The 22,489-nt window shown below is 34.5% G+C and overlaps 1 protein-coding gene and 1 long non-coding RNA gene across 2 annotated transcripts; one reads left to right on the top strand and one right to left on the bottom strand.

Moving 5' to 3' along the window:
- Window positions 1-274: 274 nt before the first annotated feature.
- LOC128223049 (uncharacterized) lies at window positions 275-12,639 on the bottom strand. Its single transcript, XR_008259278.1, has 6 exons — window positions 12,400-12,639; window positions 4,568-4,715; window positions 4,335-4,417; window positions 3,113-4,173; window positions 2,880-2,962; window positions 275-2,718 (listed from the first exon to the last, which is right to left on the bottom strand). It is a non-coding gene; the product is annotated as an uncharacterized LOC128223049 (long non-coding RNA).
- A 4,915-nt stretch (window positions 12,640-17,554) lies between these two features.
- LOC128223046 (28S ribosomal protein S2, mitochondrial-like) lies at window positions 17,555-21,763 on the top strand. The gene is made up of 3 exons (XM_052932285.1): window positions 17,555-17,643; window positions 17,896-18,036; window positions 19,505-21,763. The coding sequence occupies exons 1-3, from the start codon at window positions 17,586-17,588 to the stop codon at window positions 20,137-20,139; spliced, it is 834 nt and encodes a 277-aa protein (XP_052788245.1). The 5' UTR covers window positions 17,555-17,585; the 3' UTR covers window positions 20,140-21,763.
- The last annotated feature ends 726 nt before the right edge of the window (window positions 21,764-22,489 follow it).

The raw sequence follows: 22,489 nt of genomic DNA, 5'->3' as shown, positions 1-22,489 counted from the left end.
ATGCAAAAAGCTACAGAAACGTGCTCAGTAGCAAAAAGTTTAAACATAAACCCGGTTTAGTGGCAATGGGCAAACGCTAAAGACATAGAACACAAATTCACAAACAAGAAACATAGAACAGCACAAAACTCTACAAACAGCACAGTGCATACATACTATATATATATATATATATATATATATATATATATATATATATATATATATATATATATATATATATATATATATATATATATATATATATATATATTTAAATAATTGGTATGTTTATCAAGAATTGTTAGGTACCGCCTTGGAACGGTCAGTAAAATGTAAATTTACTGGGGGTTTTAACCAATTTATGTGCACAAACCTAACTCTTATCCCAACAATTCATAATAAAGATAAAACGCAAAAGGTAGACCTTATCAAAGTATGCATTAACTTGAGGAAACTTATCGATAAAACAAATAATAATAAAAAACGAAAAGGTAAACCCCAAGTACTTCCATGATTAGAGATCCCAACTCTATCTGCAGACGGAGGGAAACAATTCAGAGCACCTAATGCAAATACTTTTCAAAGATACGATGCAGTCATCGTTAGAAACCACAAACATCACACACAGTCTGCCTTATAAAAAAAGGTTTAAAACTGTGTGATCATAGAGTTTCATAATAAAAAGCATCATTGTACTAAAACTGGGAACATATAAAGAAATACATTATTAAAAATAAAAACGACTTGTATATGATATTCTCTAGTTCCAAATGATTTGAAACGTAAAATATTTGTAGAAAATTAAGTCACAGCCAAAACACTCGGAGTCAGTCAACAAGTGTCCGCTAAAAACGGTTTTAAAGATAACATGAATTAGCAAATTCTTCATAAAAATCAAAGCAATGAAAGTTTAGTTATGAAAGGATGCTATATTCAACCCAATTTTTTGTTTCAGGTATTCATCGTCAAAAACAAGAAGTGTAATACAATGACTTATATACACATGTATGGCGGAACAGATTGATTGACTCTATTGATATATTCACAGATTTAACAACTATATTCATATAAGTTAATATAATTGTCTTTATCGGTTATGAGTTATAACTTAACTGTATATCTATCAACCGTATGACTTATGCACAACACTACAATGATACCATGAATTTTGATTAGCAATTCTCGTTACTACTGTACTCTTATGTACAAATAACTTCACTAATGATTTGCTTGTTTGGACTAAGTTTTTAACAGAAAGATAGTCTATGGAATACCAAAATCAGGCTTGTACGTACAAATATGTATGGTTGTCATCGATACTATCCGGTTAATGTGTGTCAACTTATTCCGAATAATTTATTAATCTGTTGTATTTCATATATACACTTAACGTCTAGCATAAAGAGTACCGTTATTCAAATACAACGTAACCGTACACTAAGTCGTGTTTACACTCATTCTTAATTGTCTTAATTCAAAAGCATGATATATGTATACTGATAAGTTTCTTACAGTATTAACGTTTTCGGACTGCAAAAGTTGTACAGTCTTATACATACTAGGCCTAAGTTTATAATATCGTTTTATATATTTATCTCTAATAGTATTATAAAGATTACATTCCATCAAAAAATGGTATTCATCTTCAAGTACTTGGCATAAATTACAGATCTTATCTTCTCTTGGTACATTTGACCATCGTCCAGTTTCTATCAGTAAACGATGAGAACTAAGTCTTAACCGTAACATAGCAATTCTATATTTTTCTACATTATCAATATTCAAGTATGCTTGGTATTCAAAATTACCGAGAGATTTATAAAACGTTCCTCTAAATTAATCATTTATCCGACTATTAAGATTTTGAATAAAGTTATCGTTGACTCTTTGCTTAAACAAGCTGATAAATACATTTATATCACCAACACCTTGTGTTAACCATACTTCATTGAACCTAAAATTACACAGCATGTCTCTTACACTAGCTGCACAATTCTTTTTTCTTGGTCTAATATCAATGTCTCTTAACATCATGTTATACACATTGTTAATAAATTTTCTATCCGAGCTCTCTATCACTTTAAACCAGTATTTAATAATAGATACATAATAGCACCTTTTGTCATAAGCTCTTCCTCTAAATCGCTTAGATACATTGCAAATAAAAAATAATGTCATTAAACATTATCGTTTGCATCGACATGTAAATATATATGTGTGTATACATGTATATATCTAGTCTTTATGACCTCTTTGGCATACAAGTAGAGTTACGCCACCAAGTTCTTCCGTTGAGTCATTCTCTTGCATCCATTGTTGCCACATGCCGCTTTGAACAATTCTATGTACCTTTTCATGTATTGCTTTCATTACTTTATCTGTTGTGAGCTCATATACACAAGCAGCGTTCACCCAGCTTTGATCCAAATATGCATTCGAATTAATAATATTTTTATAACTAATGATTCCTGGTCCAAGAAATGTTAATTTCCGGATAGACTGCAGACCAGATTTGCTAAACATTGTTTCAAACTCATCTAATGATGACGAAACCTGGTAACACCTCTGGGTGTGTTCAGGATGCAGATTCAGGTACCAGTAGTTTGTGGTGTTTTCGGGAAGTATCGTAGTAATTGCCACTATGCCATTCTTTTTCAAACATCTGTTGGCTTCCTTCAGCAAGCAAGTGGCATTGGGAAATGTTCTATCATTTCCAGAATCTAAATGGGGGATAACCTGTAATGTACAAAACGCCTTAACTCACGCTATATAATGATAACATTTATATTAAACCACAGTATCATCAAATGCAACTGAGAGATTGGCATATAAAAAGAAAAATTATATGGATACTTTGTCAATTGCAATAACCATCGACTTCAAACAGGGTTTCTTACAAAGTTCATCATCACAACGTCAAAACTCCCGTTACGGTATGGTAAAGGTGGTGCCTGGAAGTGTACTAAACTCAAGATGCGCCCTGAAAAGATTATAATCACATTAATTTAAAAGGTGAAGTATTATCCCAACGAGAACTTTGCATATTGAAGTGAATATTATTTTTAACAAACGCCTCTAGTATTTATTTAACAATCGCGCATTTCTAAACATTGAGAGTTCAGGTCTTTACCTTGTTTTACTTCTGTGGCAAGTTTACTGCTTGCTACGTTCAGCATATCTTGAGAGGCATCAATCAGTGACATTCTGCCAACCCCACGGTCCAACATAGCCTTTGCGTACAGACCGGTACCACAGCCAACATCAAGAATATGAAGGTCCTGCAATGGTGACCAATACATTATTCACCATTGCCACGGCAATCCTCTTTGTTAATGACAGACATAAACTTTCTTCTAATACTTATTCTAGACGTTTTATACAAATATTTCGCTCGTTTGCGCTTGAAATACAAATATTTCGCTCGTTTGCGCTTGAAGTTTCTCTTGCGGATGAACTGGAGCTATCACAGTAAGTGACGAATGCCCCCTAAGCACCGTCAAGTTCAATGTACAGTCCGAAATCGCTATGTCGACGTCGGATATCTCGACTTTCCGGTTATGTCGACTTTTTTTCTCCGGTCCCGAATTTATTCCTTCTTAATCTATATAAAATAAATCTGCTTGTGTCGATTTTTCTATCTCGATTGTTTCGCTATGTCGACCTTCTATTTCAGTCCCAGTGGTCGAATTTCACACATTTTCCTTGGCCCTTATGTCGAACTGTAGATCGAGTTGTAGGTGCGAACATTGTTATGAAAGTTTGCGGAATGTCGCTTAATTACCGTGCTTGTCAAAATAACAAACTGTCATAGTTGGAGGTTAATTGGAAAGTGAGAATAATTAAAGTTGTTTGTTTACGTTTTTGATTAAAGAGTCTTTTGTTGATCAAGCTATACATTGAAACGCACAATTTAGGTCGACGATGATATCATCGGAAAATTTGACAACATTGGAAGTTACGTGACGAAGTAATTCCTCTATACTGCCAGTAGAAAACGGATGACGAAACCTGGTAACACCTCTGGGTGTGTTCAGGATGCAGATTCAGGTACCAGTAGTTTGTGGTGTTTTCGGGAAGTATCGTAGTAATTGCCACTATGCCATTCTTTTTCAAACATCTGTTGGCTTCCTCCAGCAAGCAAGTGGCATTGGGAAATGTTCTATCATTTCCAGAATCTAAATGGGGGATAACCTGTAATGTACAAAACGCCTTAACTCACGCTATATAATGATAACATTTATATTAAACCACAGTATCATCAAATGCAACTGAGAGATTGGCATATAAAAAGAAAAATTATATGGATACTTTGTCAATTGCAATAACCATCGACTTCAAACAGGGTTTCTTACAAAGTTCATCATCACAACGTCAAAACTCCCGTTACGGTATGGTAAAGGTGGTATCTGGAAGTGTTCTAAACTCAAGATGCGCCCTAAAAAGATAATAATCACATTAATTTAAAATGTGAAGTATTATCCCAACGAGAACTTTGCATATTGAAGTGAATATTATTTTTAACAAACGCCTCTAGTATTTATTTAACAATCGCACATTTCTAAACATTGAGAGTTCATATCATTACATTGTTTTACTTCTGTGGCAAGTTTACTGCTTGCTACGTTCAGCATATCTTGAGAGGCATCAATCAGTGACATTCTGCCAACCCCATGGTCCAACATAGCCTTTGCGTACAGACCGGTACCACAGCCAACATCAAGAATATGAAGGTCCTGCAATAATAACCAATACATTATTCACCATTGCCACGGCAATCCTCTTTGTTAATGACAGACATAAACTTTCTTCTAATACTTATTCTAGACGTTTTATACAAATATTTCGCTCGTTTGCTCTTGAAATACAAATATTTCTCTCGTTTGCGCTTGAAATACAAATATTTCGCTCGTTTGCGCTTGAAGTTTCTCTTGCGGATGAACTGTAAGTGACGAATGCCCCCTAAGCACCGTCAAGTTCAATGTACAGTCCGAAATCGCTATGTCGACGTCGGATATCTCGACTTTCCGGTTATGTCGACTTTTTTCTCCGGTCCCGAATTTATTCCTTCTTAATCTATATAAAATAAATCTGCTTGTGTCGATTTTTCTATCTCGATTGTTTCGCTATGTCGACCTTATATTTCAGTCCCAGTGGTCGAATTTCACACATTTTCCTTGGGTCAATTGGAAAATGGGTCAGGAGGTCGCAGATGCGTTTGAGAACAGTCCGGCAAAATTAATAACGGATAAAGGTACATTTTTAATCAAATGTCTATATGTATATGAAAATCAATGCATTCTTTTTAGTTTTTGTAATTTTTTTGTGTGTAAAATATCATACTTTTAGACCGTTATTAATAGTACGCATATTTAGTTTCTGTTTTACAGGGCAAGAGTTTAAAGTAAAACTGGATCAGAAACTTATGCGAAAGCAAAATGTATCGCTTTTTTATTGAAAAGGACAGTTACAGCCTACTACCCGTGTTGCAAGACAATGCCGATAGCTACAATATCCCTATCATAGACGAATCGGAATGCCCCATAAAACAATTCGGCAGAAGTGAGATTGCGCAAAACCCTGAATGGAAGCAATCAACGACATAACTGAAGCCGTTTAAATTTAAAGTCGGGAACTCGTACTTATTAGCCACTTGAAAAATGCGCTTACTCGAGCGTATGATGAAACCTACTGTGATTATAAGTATCTTCCATGGCCGAGAGTCCAAGATAGGTTCATTCCGACCCGAGCCTAGGTGTTTTGCGGAAACGAGGTTTACCGAGTTACCGCAAAACACCCTGCGCGAGGGTCAAGATGAATATAGGTATGACGTCACCATTGCGTCATATGTACTTCCGTTGTGTGGAAAATTCTCAATAAAAAATAATGTTTTTATGACTGATAGACATGTTTTCACATGCTCAATACACTGTAAATAAAAAATATCATTATTCCTGAAACTTTTATACCTTGAGTATCTATTATTGCTTGATTTATCATTTAGAATATAGACTTAAACATAAACTGCTGCCCTATAGTTGAAAGGTCATTTTGGAAGAACTGTCATGGCGGACTGTGCAATTTTTAGAGTTTGTTCTTCAAGTGGAGAGATTTTTCTTAGGAATAACTTGACTCCCCTTTTTATTGGCTCAAAGGGTAATTTAAAGCTTGTACTTTAATGTTTATCATAGTCTGCTTTCGCTCGAAATGCCTTTAAATGTTGTCTAAAAATAATCATTTCACATTGAATTATAGAGAAAATGACAATGGTGGTGTGTAACCTAAAAGGGAGAAAACTGCTTCGTTTAAAAAGTGTCCTTTTTGGCAAGAAATGTATTGCAATTCCCTATTTCTGGCAAATTTTCACAATTAAATGCATTTATCTTGTCCGGTTGATCAAAATATGCTATTTCCTAGTTTTCACAACTTTCGCCTATTTTTTTAAAAAAATTGAGTCGTCTGCAATCTTACGAGCACAGAAAATGTCAAAATTTGGTGAAAATTTGACTGCGATAACTTGAAATGTGTGCAAAGATGTGTAGAACTGCCCCGTTTGATGCTTAGAATGCCATTTGAGTCCAGGTTCAGTTGAAAAACCTCAAAGAATGGCATTTTGGGTCAAAACGCCTTAGAAAAAAACAGACGCACAGGCACTTGGATGACAGGCAGTGAAACTGGAAAACCTGACACAGACTATCAGATTGAGCTAGTTTCGGGTGTATTTATGTATGAAGGACTAATCGAAAGTGTTTTTCATAAAAAAAGCAGTAACGGGTTTAGTTATACATATCTTACACGAGCGGCTATGGTAGTTAAACAAAATTAAGTAAAAATATATTTTTTGCTGGAACTCTTTTGTGTTTAGTGAAAATAATTGCGTATGTATATGCGATAATAAGTGGTTGTCATGGATATGCGCGCAGTGATTCAGATTATGTTAATAGTCTAATCGGTCTTTAAATAGTTCTAAGTAGAGTGAAGCATTACTTCTTAAAAGGTGCGTGAAAACTGTTTTATGGTGACATTTGAAGCGAGAAATAATTAATTAGCATTCTAAATATTGCAACAAGACAATGTTTCCATGATGCTACAAACGGCAGTCTTCAACAAGGGATGTAATTACAATATGGTGACCATTAAAAAAGAGTTCCATACGGTCATTTCATCTTCGCCCGTGGGCAGGATAAGAATTTCTAGCATGGTTAAATTATTGGATCTACTTATCTGAGGTGGGAGAAAAAGGTTTTCGTAAAAATAAACGTAACCACCGATGGACAATGCCCATTTACTGACTATATGACTGACTAGGTAATTTGCCTGAATGCAATGAACATAATTTGCCTGAATGAAATGAACAACTGTGAACAACTGACAAAGAGACCAGTAATCTTATTGGATGGTTGATACAAATCGCAATCTGGCCCCAATATCAGGAAAATACTAAAGTGAAATCTCAAACTCTGTCTCAACTCATTTTACCACATAGCATCAACTGAATTAAACTCATGATTGTTTTTACACCTTCTTAAAATGCTTTTTATCATAAAATATGTTGATTAAAGCCTTTGCAGTCCTACAGTTTATGCCAGGTTTCTGGATTTTGGTTCATTTTCGAAGCCTCACTTCACAGCAAGGTGTTCTTTATGCATGTAATTGAGATAACCATTTTCTGTCAGCAGGGGCCCATTAAACACTCTGCCCTGGTCAGTTTTGGGGTCAGAAGGATATTTATCAGAGAACAACTTTAGTATGATTTCTGCACAAAACTTCATGATGACTATGGAAAAGCAATTTCCAAAAAAATTAAACATTAAAGAAAATAAAAGAAAAATATTCAGTCTTATCGTTTGATTTAATTTCGAACGGAATTACTTTATACATGGGATTTTTTTATTTATATTTTTCATTAAAATGACGTAGGTTGTCTACTTACTACAAAAGTATCAATATTAACCTCATACTCATGTACAATTGAATGAAAAAAATGGATAATTAGGTTTTATATAATGTATTACATGTATATCTAACAGTGTCAATCATGCAGTTATAATAAAGTTTGTTATAAATTGTTACATGTAAAGAATATGTTTTTCTCCATTTTCACAACAAATGAAAATTAATACTTTCTGTTGCTGCATTTTTGGAACAAGAAAAAATACTGCAAACTTGATGCATTGCTATTTTTCACTTTACGATGAATACGCGTAATTCAACATTAAATCATCAATAATATTGCAAACAGTCTCATAATTATGAAGTCCATAGTTTGTAAACTCCGAAGTCATCACTTGGATTAAGGCTCGTATGTTTTCCTGTGAAATACGTTATTGATTAAACAAGAGATGTTTGTCAAACATTATTCCCCTCCTGAGCGCCATGTTGTCAGGATGGACAATTGAATGAAAAGTGCACGGACCAAAATAAAAGCTGATTTGTCATTGACATTGCATGCCTTTGAGGCAGTTTTAAGATTGTGACCATTCAAAGTGTGAGGACAGTAGGTACAGTTTTTAATCATGTTCAGTTGATGACTGATATTTGCAGCTAAAAAAGTGTATCCTCTTAGCAGCAGGGAATAAGTAAATATGACAAAATTTTAATATTGAATATGAGTTATGACCATGACCTTATTCTCTATGACCTTAAAATCCAAAGGGGTCATCAACTTGTCACCCTCAACCTAAATGTCAAGTTTGAGGGCCATGGGTGCAGGCATTGTCAAGTTATAATTCGGACAACCTTTTATCATTCAAGGTCACTGTGACCTTGATCTTTGTCCCGATGACCCCCCAAATCAATAGGGGTCATCTACTAGTCGGACCTAACCTCCACGCCAAGTCTGAGGGCTATGGGTGCAGGCATTGTCAAGTTATTACTTCGACAACCTTTTATCATTCAATGTCACTGTGACCTTAACCTTTGACCCAATGACTCCTAAAATCAATAGAGCTCGTCTAATTGTCAGGCCCAGCCTTCATGTCAAGTTTGATGACAATAGGTCCAGGGATTGTTGAGTTATCACTCTGACAAGCTTTGGTCTACCAACGGACGGAACGACCGACCGACCGACCGACCTACGTACCTACCGACCGACATATGCAAAGCAATATACCCCTTATAATAACTCTGGCTTTACTAAGTGCAGTGGGAAACGAAACCCCAGGTGCAAAACTTCATTACCTAAATAGCGCCCGAGGTTTCTGGACTTTAGGTGATAAAATCGAGTTTTGAGTGACACAAGATGACAAACTACTTACGGACGGAATCACAGACAGACGGACGACCAAGGGCAATTCTGTATGCCCCCCACTCATTTTATGGAGGCATACGATGTAATGTTAAAAGAAATGTAATATTTTAACCATTTGCCAAGAAATAAGGTCATAAATTGATGTACTAAGATATTCTTATTACTTTGATAAAAATAACACAGCTTACAAATTATTTTTTTTAATCTGAGCACTATATTACCTTGATGTTGAAACTGAACTTTCATAGGTTTCTATTGATACATTGACATTGTGGTCTTTCCTAAAATGCATTTAAAAAAAACCCATATCGTTGCCCACTTTTCATATGAAATACATAAGCCCTCTTTGCGTTTGTGTATCTTCGTTTATATGTAGTTTTCTAGAAAATTCATTTCTTAAAAATGTATCTTTTGAAACAGCGATTTATATCTTCTCTACCGACACAGTTGAATCAATGTTTGTTTTCTTTGTAAGATTTCTTTTCTGATTCTGAATTGTTATGTGAGAACATTCTTCATTAGAAGAATGAGTAAACATTATACACACTACATGTACGCTTTCCATAGATATATATCTCATTAACTATTTTATCTTTGCTTTTGGAATTATCATAAAACATTGCTACCTTATTTCAATATATATATAATACATGTTTCAAAGCAGTATAATAATACAGTTTAAGTCATTATCATCATATGAGAAATGATCACAACAAAGCAATAATGTATCTTCAACCTCCATGTCCGGACTTTTGACATCATACCAGTATATTTGAATGTAATATGACTCATTTTATTTTAATATAATATTTAAAATTATCCAACTTCCTCTGATCAGTGGCAGTCCTAGTGATGTTCCGATGATCGATTATAATCGAAAATCGATTGGTTGGGCCTGAAATCGGCGACAATCGATAGGATTTAGTTATAATCGATTATCGAAAAAAAAAGAAGTAAGTGTTCAGATGTTATCATTAAGAAAATAGCTGATGAAAGCCACAATGAGCAAGAAAATGAACGATTTTTTATACAACACCACTTAATAACTTTAATCATATACATAAGGTATATGCATATAATGATTAAGAGTTTAATACTGTACATTAATAAAACTACAACTCAGGTACTATCTAGTATTTTAAGAACCGATTGTACTATTGATAATCGGTTACTTGAGTGGAACCGATCATCGATAGTAAAATTGCAACCGATTCCCAACACAAGGCAGTCCTACATTTGCAGTAAATGTATATTTATAATCACAGGAGTCACTGAATTTTTATTACATGTTTATGTAAATAATGTATGTAGAGCATGTTTGGTTGAATTCCAAGGGAAATATTTGTTTTTATATTCTACAGTCAGAGATGTACTTGAGAACAGTTCTTTGTTCTTTTAAAAATACTCAACTATATTTTATTGCTCTAGAATCAGTTATCTTTTAAATTTTGACAAAATCTTTTCTTCAAGATATTCCATGAGAAAATATTTTCCTAAAACGTATAAAACATGCACGATTTCGAATCGTTCAATGCTTTTATTAAAGGAATGAATTGATGGCTTGATGGCATTTTCGGGGTATGAACGCAATTTGGCTGGTCAAAGTAGCGTGGAGTCCTTCACTCCACGCGACTTTGACCAGCCCAATTGCATTCATATCCCCGATAATGACATCAAGCCCGCAAATCATTACTTATATTTACATCAATATTATTCAAGAATTGTTAAAAAAAAAACTCATTTCATTTAGGAAAACTTTTCAGTAATCCTTTCTTATTCATTCTGTAAATAGAATGACCCGACTGCAACCGGAAACATTTTATCAAATGACGTCACAATAACGCGGGAAAAAATCAAATACTTTAAATCGCTTTTAAATGTCAAATTGAAACTGTTATGGCAACAATACATTTATCATATCATGAATTAACACTTTCTAAAATGTTGATATATATTATACGGGATCTGCTGACACAATACAAACAATATCAGGATCAATAATTTCCATGTATATTGTTATGCGATAAATTGCTATCCGCACATATAAGCAGATGTTGCGTTCATCAGATGATAACCGCAATGGCCGAAAGGCAATTCATTTAAGGAAGTGAAGTTGAGCTGTAAATATATGATGAAGTGAGTTAAGATTGAGATTGAGATTAGACTTGATTATGTTTGTGATATTGGGGCCTGAAGTATGTGTACACTTACCAGGCAAAGTTAATGCTTACAAAAAAATAAAATAAGTTATGCTTCAATCATAATATTGTTTTGCTGTCGCTGGTAATACGTTGGAATGAGTTAACTTAAAAAAAATTATATTTTAATATTAATGCGAAAAGCTACACAGAAACAAGCTCATTAGCAAAAAGTTTAAACATGAACCCGGTTTAATGGCACTGGGTAAACGCCAACGACATAGAACATAATATCACAAACGAGAAACATGGAAGAACAGCACAAAACTCCACAAACAGCACAGTGCATACATACTATATATATATAAAACTAGGCATGTTTATCAGGAATTGTTAGGTACCGCCTTGGAACGGTCAGTAAAATGTAAAGTTACTGGGGGTTTAAACCAGTTTAAGTGCATAAACCTCACTCTTATCCCAACAATCCTAAATAAAGATAAAACGCAAACGTTAAATCTTATCAAAGCATGCATTAACTTGAGGAAACGTGAAAATAAAACAATAACAAACAGATAATAATAAACTTATAGGTAAACCCTAAGTACTTCTATTATTAGAGATCCTTACTCTATCTGCAGAAGGAGGAATACAATTCAGATAACCTAATCCAAAAAAAAATCAAAGATACGATGCAGTCATTGTTTGAAGCTATAAACATCACACACAGTCTGCCTTATAAAATAAAAGGTTATGAAAGATTGCACTACTATAAAAACTAAAACTAGTTTACTGTGTCCACCATCACAACAATTAAAATTAACAAACCACAATCCAACCAACAACACATCATCATCATCATCATCATCATCATCATCGTCATCAATTTATTATTATTTCAGTCAATTATCGATATGGTGTGTCAAAATATTAAAAACACCCCGTATCACTTGACAGCATTAAGTGTTTGCTCATATGATACTATTTTTCGGTATGATACAAAATAAATACATGATAATTTGTTATAAACATTACCGTTAACTGTTTCCCGGTGTAAAACTGGCTCAATCCGGCAATTATATCACTTCCTACTGGTCTCCTATATATGTGTCATAGTCATGACAAGATTTACGGAAGTCTGCCCATGTGCTTCTGAATCGAACAGCACATCCTTTACCAATATACTTCACGCAATTAAACATCTTGCATCCGTTCATATCGGATAGAATGTACGAAATGCTGTAGAAGCAAGTAACTCACAAACACAGCCTAAGAATTGGCAGCTCTGCAGATTTATGAGATTATATAAATATGTGCAATGCGTTCATCAGTAGAAGCCTCACGTAGGCAAACATGCTGTTTTGTATCCATGTTGCAACGCAGCGCATACACTACAAGCGGGGAACCAAACAGCAGACGTTCGCTGCAAACACGTTTTAAATTACCTAACGCATGGCTGGTTCAATGCGTGATAGAGCATAAACCAAAAAAGGACGAAAAGGCAGATGGGTCAAAATTCCTCTCCGAATGTTGTTTATTTTATCAATTTGTTTGTTTATTTCATTTTATTAAATGCAATTTCTTAATTCTTTTCGCAAAGGGATAGTTCTAAAACCTGTGTTTTAATTCATTCTCGATTAATGCATTTTCATTGCGTCTATTTGTCGTTCATACAATTCATTATTATTTTTTTCCGTTTTGTCTAAATACATCATTGATATCATTCTGTGATGTAAATTGTCTAGATACATGTGTACGTTACTTTGTGTTTCAACTGTTTTAGATCTTCTTTTAATTGTCAGTATGTGATTTAAGCTTAGCGTGGTTTATTCGTTTCACTCTGTCCCTGTTGTCTTAATTTAATCACTGTTTGCTATCACGCTATTTTGTCACTAACTAATAAACACAATTTGCTTACGGAACAAAATGCTAGCCCTGTATAATATTTGTGACAGTAAATTTTATATCAGCCTGTTGATATGTTTACAGTCATTTGTGCCCTCCAGTTATCGGTCACTTCGTACCCTTGAGACAGTCATTTTCTTTATTATGTTTTTATGCTATTTTTCAGACACAATATATATATATATATATATATATATATATATATATATATATATATATATATATATATATATATATATATATATATATATATACCGTCAAAGAATCCAATGAGCATTCACTTTCGTCCATGTTGTTTAAATGGCTGCGTTTCAATTGATTTAGAAATCCCGCGCATGCGCATGTCAAGATTGACTGCAATAGTTCCAACAATGAGGAAAAATATTTTGTGTATTGCAGACGCATCCGGGTATTTGAGGTTTGATAGCAATAAGGAAAATACTTCAATAAAAACACTATCGAAAATTTGCTGCAAAATATAATGTTTGTTTCCATTGTTTAGTAATAACCTCGATATAGTAAGAGCATTTAAGAACAATTAATAATCTTGTTAAGTACATTCCAATGGCACCCGGTTTAATGTAATGTATTGTTGTTGCTTTATTAAGATAAAAGGTAGCTTAATTGAATGTATGGAGAAATTCTTAATACTAATTGGATATTATTTTATTAAAGTGCACAGCTCTGGGTTTACAAATCGAATCTTAAAATCAATGTGTTCAGACTCAACTTTTACATACATATATATATATATATTTATTTATTTTTTATATACATATGTTTATTTGTGAAGATTTTTATGTTTTGTTTTTATTTAAAATGTTGAAATTCTATCTTACAGTTCATACGATAGTTGAACATTAAGTTGTTCAAAACTACATGCATACTTCAATTGAAAACCCAATTTTTGTATAAGTAAATGAATTAATCATTATTAAATTAAATTTTTTATCAAAATAAAACCAAGAAAAAATATTATATTAATCATGCAGTTTAGTTTCTAAATAAAGGTAAATCATTGCGTTTCAGTATATTCAGTACTCTCATAATGTATAAAATATGGCCTGGCCTGGCCCGGCCTGGCCTGACACAAATGCTGAGTCAGCAGGCCAGGCCAGTTCTGGCCAGGCCGGGCCAGGACAGACCACGTTTTAGAACATGCCATTCTGTAGCGCCTCCTGTAGGGTCGGACTGCAGAGACGGGACCGCAGTTATGATAACCCGAGGTCAAAGCACGGAAATTAGTGTAACGGTGACAACATTAATAACAGGGTATCTGACAGTGAGCGCGATTGAACTATTACTTAGAGCTACACAGCTGTCGTTTAATTGTTAAATCTCCATTCGTTTCGATTACACTGTTGAATTGAAACATTCCATTTAGTAAATGCTGGAGTGTGTAATTCGCTTTGTATTCATGTGCATTTATTTGTTAACGATTAATAATTGTGAATGGACTGTTATTATTTTGAATATATTTTCATCAATAATAGTTTGTTCATGAAAGTTTTTAAATGTTTGCCCTGAAACACGGGTAAATACTTAACTACCAAATAACTTGGAAAACTACTTTTACATAGAAAATGACTGGTATGTCATTAGTATAAAATTCGCATGAAGGGTGCCCGACAAATAGCGGCGTAACAAACACCTTTTTGAAAAAATGGGGTATGCAAAAATTGAACTGAAATATCAATAACACTTCTCATAACAGAAACAGAAAATTTGTGGATTTCAGTGAGAGATCGTTTTTTATGTCACTCGTGATCATAGAAAAAATATATTTTGGCTGGTGGCTTCGTGAAATAAAATACGGGTTTATGTTTAAACCTTTGGTTTCTGAGCTTGTTTCTGTAGTTTTTTATATATATAAGTTTTGAAGATTTGCAGCTGTTCGAAATATATTTAGAATACATACTTACATGAATTACGGGTATTAGGTGAAATGCAAAATTTTACAGTTACAAACTAAAACTAACTGCTCAGTTTTACACTGTTGAATTATAAATCATCTGTCGTGATTGATCACTTGTTTGTCAGTAATATTTGTTGTAATACAGTCTTGAAATTTAGTAGCTCAACTTTGCCTCTTTTGCCTAGCTGGCTGTAGGAACTCAGTAGGTGGTAGTGCTGGCACCAAGCCCTCGGCCACCTTATAGAAGAAGATCAGCCTGCTGTCTGTTCGTCGTTCTAGTAGAGTAGGAAGTTTCAAAGATTCTAGCATATTTGACACACATGCTTCTTCTGGCGCTGAACTTTTTCTAGTTTTAAAATATCGCAAATAATCGCCCCATAATCAAGGATAGACCTAACTAGTGCCAGATATGCTGATTTTCTACAATCCTCTGTGCAGTGTCTCAAGTTTCTTCTTAGAAGTGTCATAGCTGAATTTGCTTTTTAGCTTAGTAATATGGGTTGACAATGTTTAGTTCTCGAAGATAGTTAATCCAGGGTATGGGTTTTCAGTAACTTGTTGTATTATACTATGTCCACAGAGTGTGTAAAATTGTGGGGTTTTGTTGTTGACACTCAAATTGTAGCATTTTTAGCATTAAATTTCATTCCCCATTTATCAGCGCATCTTTCAAGTTCTTGGAGATCATTCTGAAGTGTGTATGATTTCTAAATTTCTGATATAGCAGGCAGTCGTCTGCAAAGAGGCGCGCTTGTGACTTTATTGATAAGGGCAGGTCGTTGTTATGACATAGAAAAGGGCATTTGACATATGGCGGTAAATTTAAATCAAATTGAAACCGAAAAATAAAAAGGAATAATTAAATAGGCAGGTATAATTATAATAAATTGAATATTACGATAAAACTTTTCTGGTGACCTGCATTACGTCTCGTTCGGTGAGTAAACATGTATCCCTATCGACATGCGGTCTCGACGGATACGTGTTTACACACCGAACTCGACGTGATACAGGTCACCAGAAAAGCGTCCTATCATAATATCCCCTATTTACCAACTTTAAACGTCTTCATGTATGACGCGGCCAGGGATCGAACCTACGACCTCCCGCTCCGTAGGCGGACGCCCTAACAACTAAGCCACGGATATATGATATGATTTTAAAATGCAAATACAATTCATTATTATTATATAACCATAGTATTCAAATGTGTTAATGATTGTATTTAAATCTCTACGAACAGACAATGTGCTAAGGTGTTTGCTTTAGCTGTATGCACCATGACGATACTTTTTAGTGTTGAAAAAACAACATACATCTTACGACCCAATGACACACTTTATTAACCCCATGGCACACAGAAAATCTAGGTAGTTAGATGTTTGTTACGACAGCTTTATTGAAACGCCCATGAACAATACCCGCATTGCCAACTTTGGAGAAATCCACTGAAGCGAAAGTGCCTATAGATTTATATAGGGAAAATATAGTTAAACAGTTCCCACGACTTAGCAATTTTGGAAATACATATGGGCAATTAAACATAATAAATAAGGGTATTCAAAGATAATAATGTACATATCTACATCGAGTCAACATAATTTAGTAATGCTTCAGTAAACATTTTGGTCTACCATTCTGCACTCAACCAAACATGATTGTAAATTTAGCGTAAATATTATTATTTTGATTAGGCAAGAAATGTGAATTTTGTCAGCATCGTTTTAGTAACGAGTGCACTAGGTTTTCATAACGTGTAAAAATGCAATTAAATCAACGTGTTGTTATGGAATAAAAGGGTATACCTGTCTTATTGTCAATACAATTAACGTTAATGACATTTTAACTTGTGTCGTTACTTAGTATTTATGCCAGCGTAAGTTTTACGACTAAGATATTTTTGTTCAAAATGGGGCACAAAACATCAAATATTTAACTCGGGACATCCAAAGACATACAAATACGACCTAATTGCATTCAAAGCCTCCCAAAACCCGAGGACAGACTAGAATAAAATATGACGACACTGGGCACAAAACGTTTAACACAGCGGACACTCTAGGAGAGACTATTAATACAACCTGAAAACATCCAACCTTTAATTTCAACCATAGTCTTATGAAACCTGAAATCATCATTATCACCACCATCACCACCATCACCACCACCACCACCACCACCACCACCACCACCATCATCATCATCATCATCATCATCATCATCATCATCATCATCATCATCATCATCATCATCATCACTTCAAACATCAGCAGCGGCGGCAACCACAACAGCAGCAGTCGCAACAACAGCATACAATCAGGCCTTGAAGAGTTTCGTCTATCTGGGATACAGATAAAAAATTATACTGCACCATTACTAGTTACTTCCCCTGTCTGTCAAGATGTGGACTTTTCCAAAAGTTTTACGAACATGCGCTAATTCAATACTAAAAACAAAAGGTTTCTGGGTTTTTATAACGTAATTTTTTACATGTTTCAAAGCATATTTCTGAAAACCTTGATTGACCTAATTTATAACAAAAGTTTGATGATGACACATTTTTTCGCGACCACACACTTACAGTGGCAGAGGTCAATGGTTTTCGATTTTCTGGTTTGTGTAAATAGTGTGACAGCTATTGTCACTGTTTAAATTTAAGAGATTCATATTTTAGTTATTATCACTTTCAATGTTGGTCTAAATATTTGCAGGCAATGTGTGTCCCACTCCAAGAGCGGCTGAAATGGCAGTGTCAAAGCGTTGTATCACATCATCCGTTGTTCATTGCCAACTTTCCACTAATAGAGAAAGACAACAGACAGGAGTGATTGTGTCAGATGCAGTTAACAGACGTGAGGATAAGAATATATATTTTTTATCATGTATCCAGAGACTTGTATATGACCGATTTAGTCTAAAATAGTAGACGTGTTTTATGGGAATCTTTTCAATCCCTAACGTCTAAACGGGTTTGTGCCAAAACAGGGGGTTCTGAAAAATATTGACCAAGTATCCAACCATAGGCAGCCATTTCTGTAACATGTGCTGCTATATGCTTCACTATGACAGTCATCGAAATTAGACTTCTGGATGAACAAGCCCAAATTCTTATACTATTGCTTGTTCTCAAACTTTTGAACAAGCCCTGCTATATAAAATTCAGAGTTTGAGCAAGCCCGGAAGACATTTTACCAGTGCAGGGCTTGCGGGCTTGTGTTAATTTCGACCACTGCTATGATTATGACCCAGTAGCCCCTTGAATAATACAGGTGTATAAGTATCAGTATGGAAGATTGAGATCGATTATAAAAAAAATTATAAAGACATTGAAGTATGTTTTTATCATTAAAAAAGGAAAAAATAATAGTTTGATCATTTTGAAGAAATTAAATATAACAAAACATTACTTAGAATTTATTAGAAAAATTTAATTGGTATGGTGTATGGCCGCCTAGGTATAAGTAATAGCCACCTGCAGCAGAGACATTATGAGGGCATCCCTACTCACATGATCAGCATCTTTATCTGGTTAAAGTTTTTTTATTGACAATCCTGTATGATTCTCTGTAGAAATGTTGGCCCCCAATCAACGTAAAAAGTTTTTTCCAGCATGTTGGGACTTTTGAACATGTATATCTCAAAAACTATTAAGTTGACTTTATAATTCACACAAGTGTTCAGAACTATCATACAACTAAGTTAGACAACTCTAAATGATCCTTAATACAAGTTATGGCCCCTGATTGGTTAAGAAAGTATGAATGTATAGGCACTTTGTTCATATCTCAAAAATATGCATTGGACATAATACTTCATATTAGGGTTCCATAATTATATCATAGACAATGGGGTATGTAGTTGAGCATGCTGTCCTACAACAGCTTGTTAACATTTAAAATACATTTGAAGATTTTTAATAATGTTATGTTGATTATCATATCAATTTCATGTGGTCTTTTCTTGAAATCAACATGTTTCTAACCATTTGTTTCTCTTCAAATTGACTTAAATTTAACAATTTGTTACTTTTTCATGTAGTTATGCACCAGTCAATTGTAACCACGGCCCTCCCAGGTCCAGGGAATAGCTGGGACTTTGACTTCCGGTCCAGCCAAGTCCGGGTAAAATGCTGGTAAAATCCCTGCGAAATGCCCCCACACCCCAGGGACCCTAGGTCCGCCTGAAAGGTAAAAACATGGCCCATTTCCTCCGCTATCCACGGTATACCCCTGGACTTGGGGGGAGGGCGTGGTTACAACTGACTAGTTCATTGTGTTGTTCTTTAAAGTAAACATTATAACTTTGTTATTCATTTTTCAGTTGATCCCCTCGAGCACTACGACTATTTCAATGTTCGAAATCTCGTGGAAGTTGGAAATATGTTTAATGCTTTCTGTCATTATGGACATCACCAAGACTGCAGGAATGAGTTCATGGCTCCTTACTTATTCGGTACACGTTACAGCACAGACATTTTTGACCTAGATAAGACTGTTCCTCTCTTTCAAGATGCTTTGAACTTCCTAGCACACATTGTTTACAGGGGCGGGATTGTTCTGTTCATCTCAAGACAGAAGCTGACAATGCCTTTGATAGAAAGCATGGCAAAACGCTGTGGAGAATACGCACACTGTAGGTATTGGAATCCAGAGTTGTTCACAAACACCAGGCATGCAGTAGGCTTTCCGACTCGATTGCCAGACATCTGTGTGTTGTTAGGTAGTCAGAATAGTGCTTTTCAGGCTCACAAAGCGGTGATTGACTCTGCCAAACTGCTGATTCCGACCATCGGCATTGTGGATTCTAACTGTGACCCTCGTTTGATCACGTACCCTATACCTGCTAATGATGACACATTCTCATCTGTACAATATTATCTGGAGGTGTTTGAAGAAACAGTGAAAAGAGCGAAACAGAAAAGAAAAGAAGATTTTAGCACAGATGTTCAGGAATAGCATGTTTTTCTGAATTGATAAATGTTCCAGTAGTATGTGAAGATTCATGATAACAGTTAACAGAAGAATCATAGTTTTTATACTAATTACCCATCAATAAAGAAATGTGTTGATAGGATAATGTTATTGCAAGTTTATTGAGAAAAATATTGTTTCTTGCATAGTAAAGAACATTGTAAAATGTAAAATTGTACTTGTATATTTTTATGCCCCCACAAAGTGGCGGCATATAGGGTTGCCCTTGTCCGTACGTACGTCTGTCTGTCTGTACGTACGTACGTCCCGAAGATTGTTTCAGATCTAATTCTTGAAAACCGTTTGTCCAATCCTCACCAAACTTTAAACACATGTTTGTGACCATAATATCTTGATCAAGTTCGATAGTCATGGAAATCGCTTTAGTCATTTAGGAGTTACGGCCCTTTTTTGCCAAAAATACTTCAAAAATATATGTTTCCAATCTAATTCTTGAAAACTGTTTTTCCAATCCTCACCAAACTTTAAACACATGTTTGTGACCATAATATCTTGATCAAGTTCGATAGTCATGGAAATCGCTTTAGTCATTTAGGAGTTACGGCCCTTTTTTGCCAAAAGTACTTCAAAAATATATGTTTCCAATCTAATTCTTGAAAAGTATGTGTCCAATGTGGATCCAACAAGTTTTTTCCTGCCTGAATGGCGCCATATAACCTATACAGTCTTGCGATGCCGTAAAACCCAACTCAACTCAACTTATCCTATATGTGCAGATTATCCTGAATAATCATTATGGCTTATTTTCTGTGACAAAAAATCGAAGTGGGGGCATCCGTGTCCTATGGACACATTTCTAGTTTATACCTGATCCAAGTTTCAGTTTTTCAAACATGTTCAAGTTCACCGAGTCAATTCACTGTGTACATTTAATTCTTTTACCAGGTTATTAAATATGCTAAAAACAGTTTGAGTATACTTAAAGATTTGGGTTTAACAAGTTGTTTTTCTCAACTTTTTTACCAAAAATTGGTATGAGTATATTAAATTTTGATTCTAATAGTCACTTTCATTTAAAAGGTACTTGCTCATGTTTTGGCAACTGTTTTCTTGGTAATACATAGAAGAACTATTTTATTCTCTGATAATGAAATTGCAGACAATAATACACTTAAGGAATAAAGGAACATTCTGGTTTTTGTTAGCTGCGAACCCACTGCCGTTACCTAAATCTCAGAACCTAATTATGTTAATTGCATAACAAACATTACTTCAAAGATAAAATTTGAACATAGATTAATATTTGTTGAATGTTTCAGTCATCAGTATCATAGTTTTAACACTCTTAGTGATTTTCCACACTTTATTTCGTCATAAAAAAAATAAAGAAAATAAAAAATGCATTTTACAAAACATGAGCAAGTCCCTTTAACACTAAAAATTCATGTAGTACATCAATAAAATGTTAACTGCCTAAAGGTTTTTTCCATTCATAAGATGATGATATTTAAATAAAAATTCCGGGATAACTCGAAAACATCTGTCAGTCAAGTCTTGTTAAAAAAAGCAAGTAAGTCAAACTTTCAGGTATCCTTTGTTCTATCATGTGTTTTTCTTATGCCTGATGATCCCATTATTGTGGAACCTTTTGAAAGGGTTTGATAGTAGTAAAAGAATGTTAAACAATTTAAACAACAATATTACAAAACGGTTTCATTATCTAGTCCCTAGCATATATGTGTGTGGAAAGCGTGTGAAGTATATGTTTAGGTATGGTAGACAGATGGCATCATGATGTTACACATGCACCTTGGTAACCAAGACAACAGATCAGAAGGTCTGAACTGATTGGTTGAATTTTCTTCGACATCACATGTTTCTGGAAATCAGAGCTCCGCATTATGTTTGACAAAATCTCTTTAGCTTGACTATTCGAAGAATAAGGAGGGCTATACTATTCGCCCCGGCGTCGGCATCTGGTTAAAGTTTTAGGGCAAGTTGGGATTTTCACTTATAAGTCCAGTGACTTAATACTTCACACAGTTGTTCAGGGCCATCACATAATGAGGTTAGATAACTCCATATTATCTTTTATACAAATTATGACCCCTGATTGACTATGAACTTAGGTTAAAGTTTTAGGGCAGATTGGGATATTTATTGATAACTTTTATACCCTTCATTTAATTAACTTAATACTTCACACAATTATTCAGGACCATTACACAATGAGGTTACATAACTATTATCCTTAATACAAGTTATGGCCCCTGATCAACTAAGGTTAAAATTTTAGGGCAGGTTCAAGTTTGAGGGCAAGTTGGGATTTTATTAAAAAAAATTTCTATACTCTTCATTCAATGCACTTAATACT

Source organism: Mya arenaria, chromosome 17 (assembly GCF_026914265.1).
Source record: "Mya arenaria isolate MELC-2E11 chromosome 17, ASM2691426v1".
Classification (NCBI taxonomy): domain Eukaryota; kingdom Metazoa; phylum Mollusca; class Bivalvia; order Myida; family Myidae; genus Mya; species Mya arenaria.
This window is presented reverse-complemented; position numbering and strand designations above follow the sequence as displayed.

Coding starts and splice junctions, on each gene's coding strand:
- LOC128223046 (XM_052932285.1), top strand. CDS start 17,586: ATGTGGACTTTTCCAAAAGTTTTACGAACATGCGCTAATTCAATACTA. Junction 17,644..17,895: donor TTCAATACTAAAAACAAAAG/GTTTCTGGGTTT, acceptor AAATATTTGCAG/GCAATGTGTGTCCCACTCCA. Junction 18,037..19,504: donor GTCAGATGCAGTTAACAGAC/GTGAGGATAAGA, acceptor TTCATTTTTCAG/TTGATCCCCTCGAGCACTAC.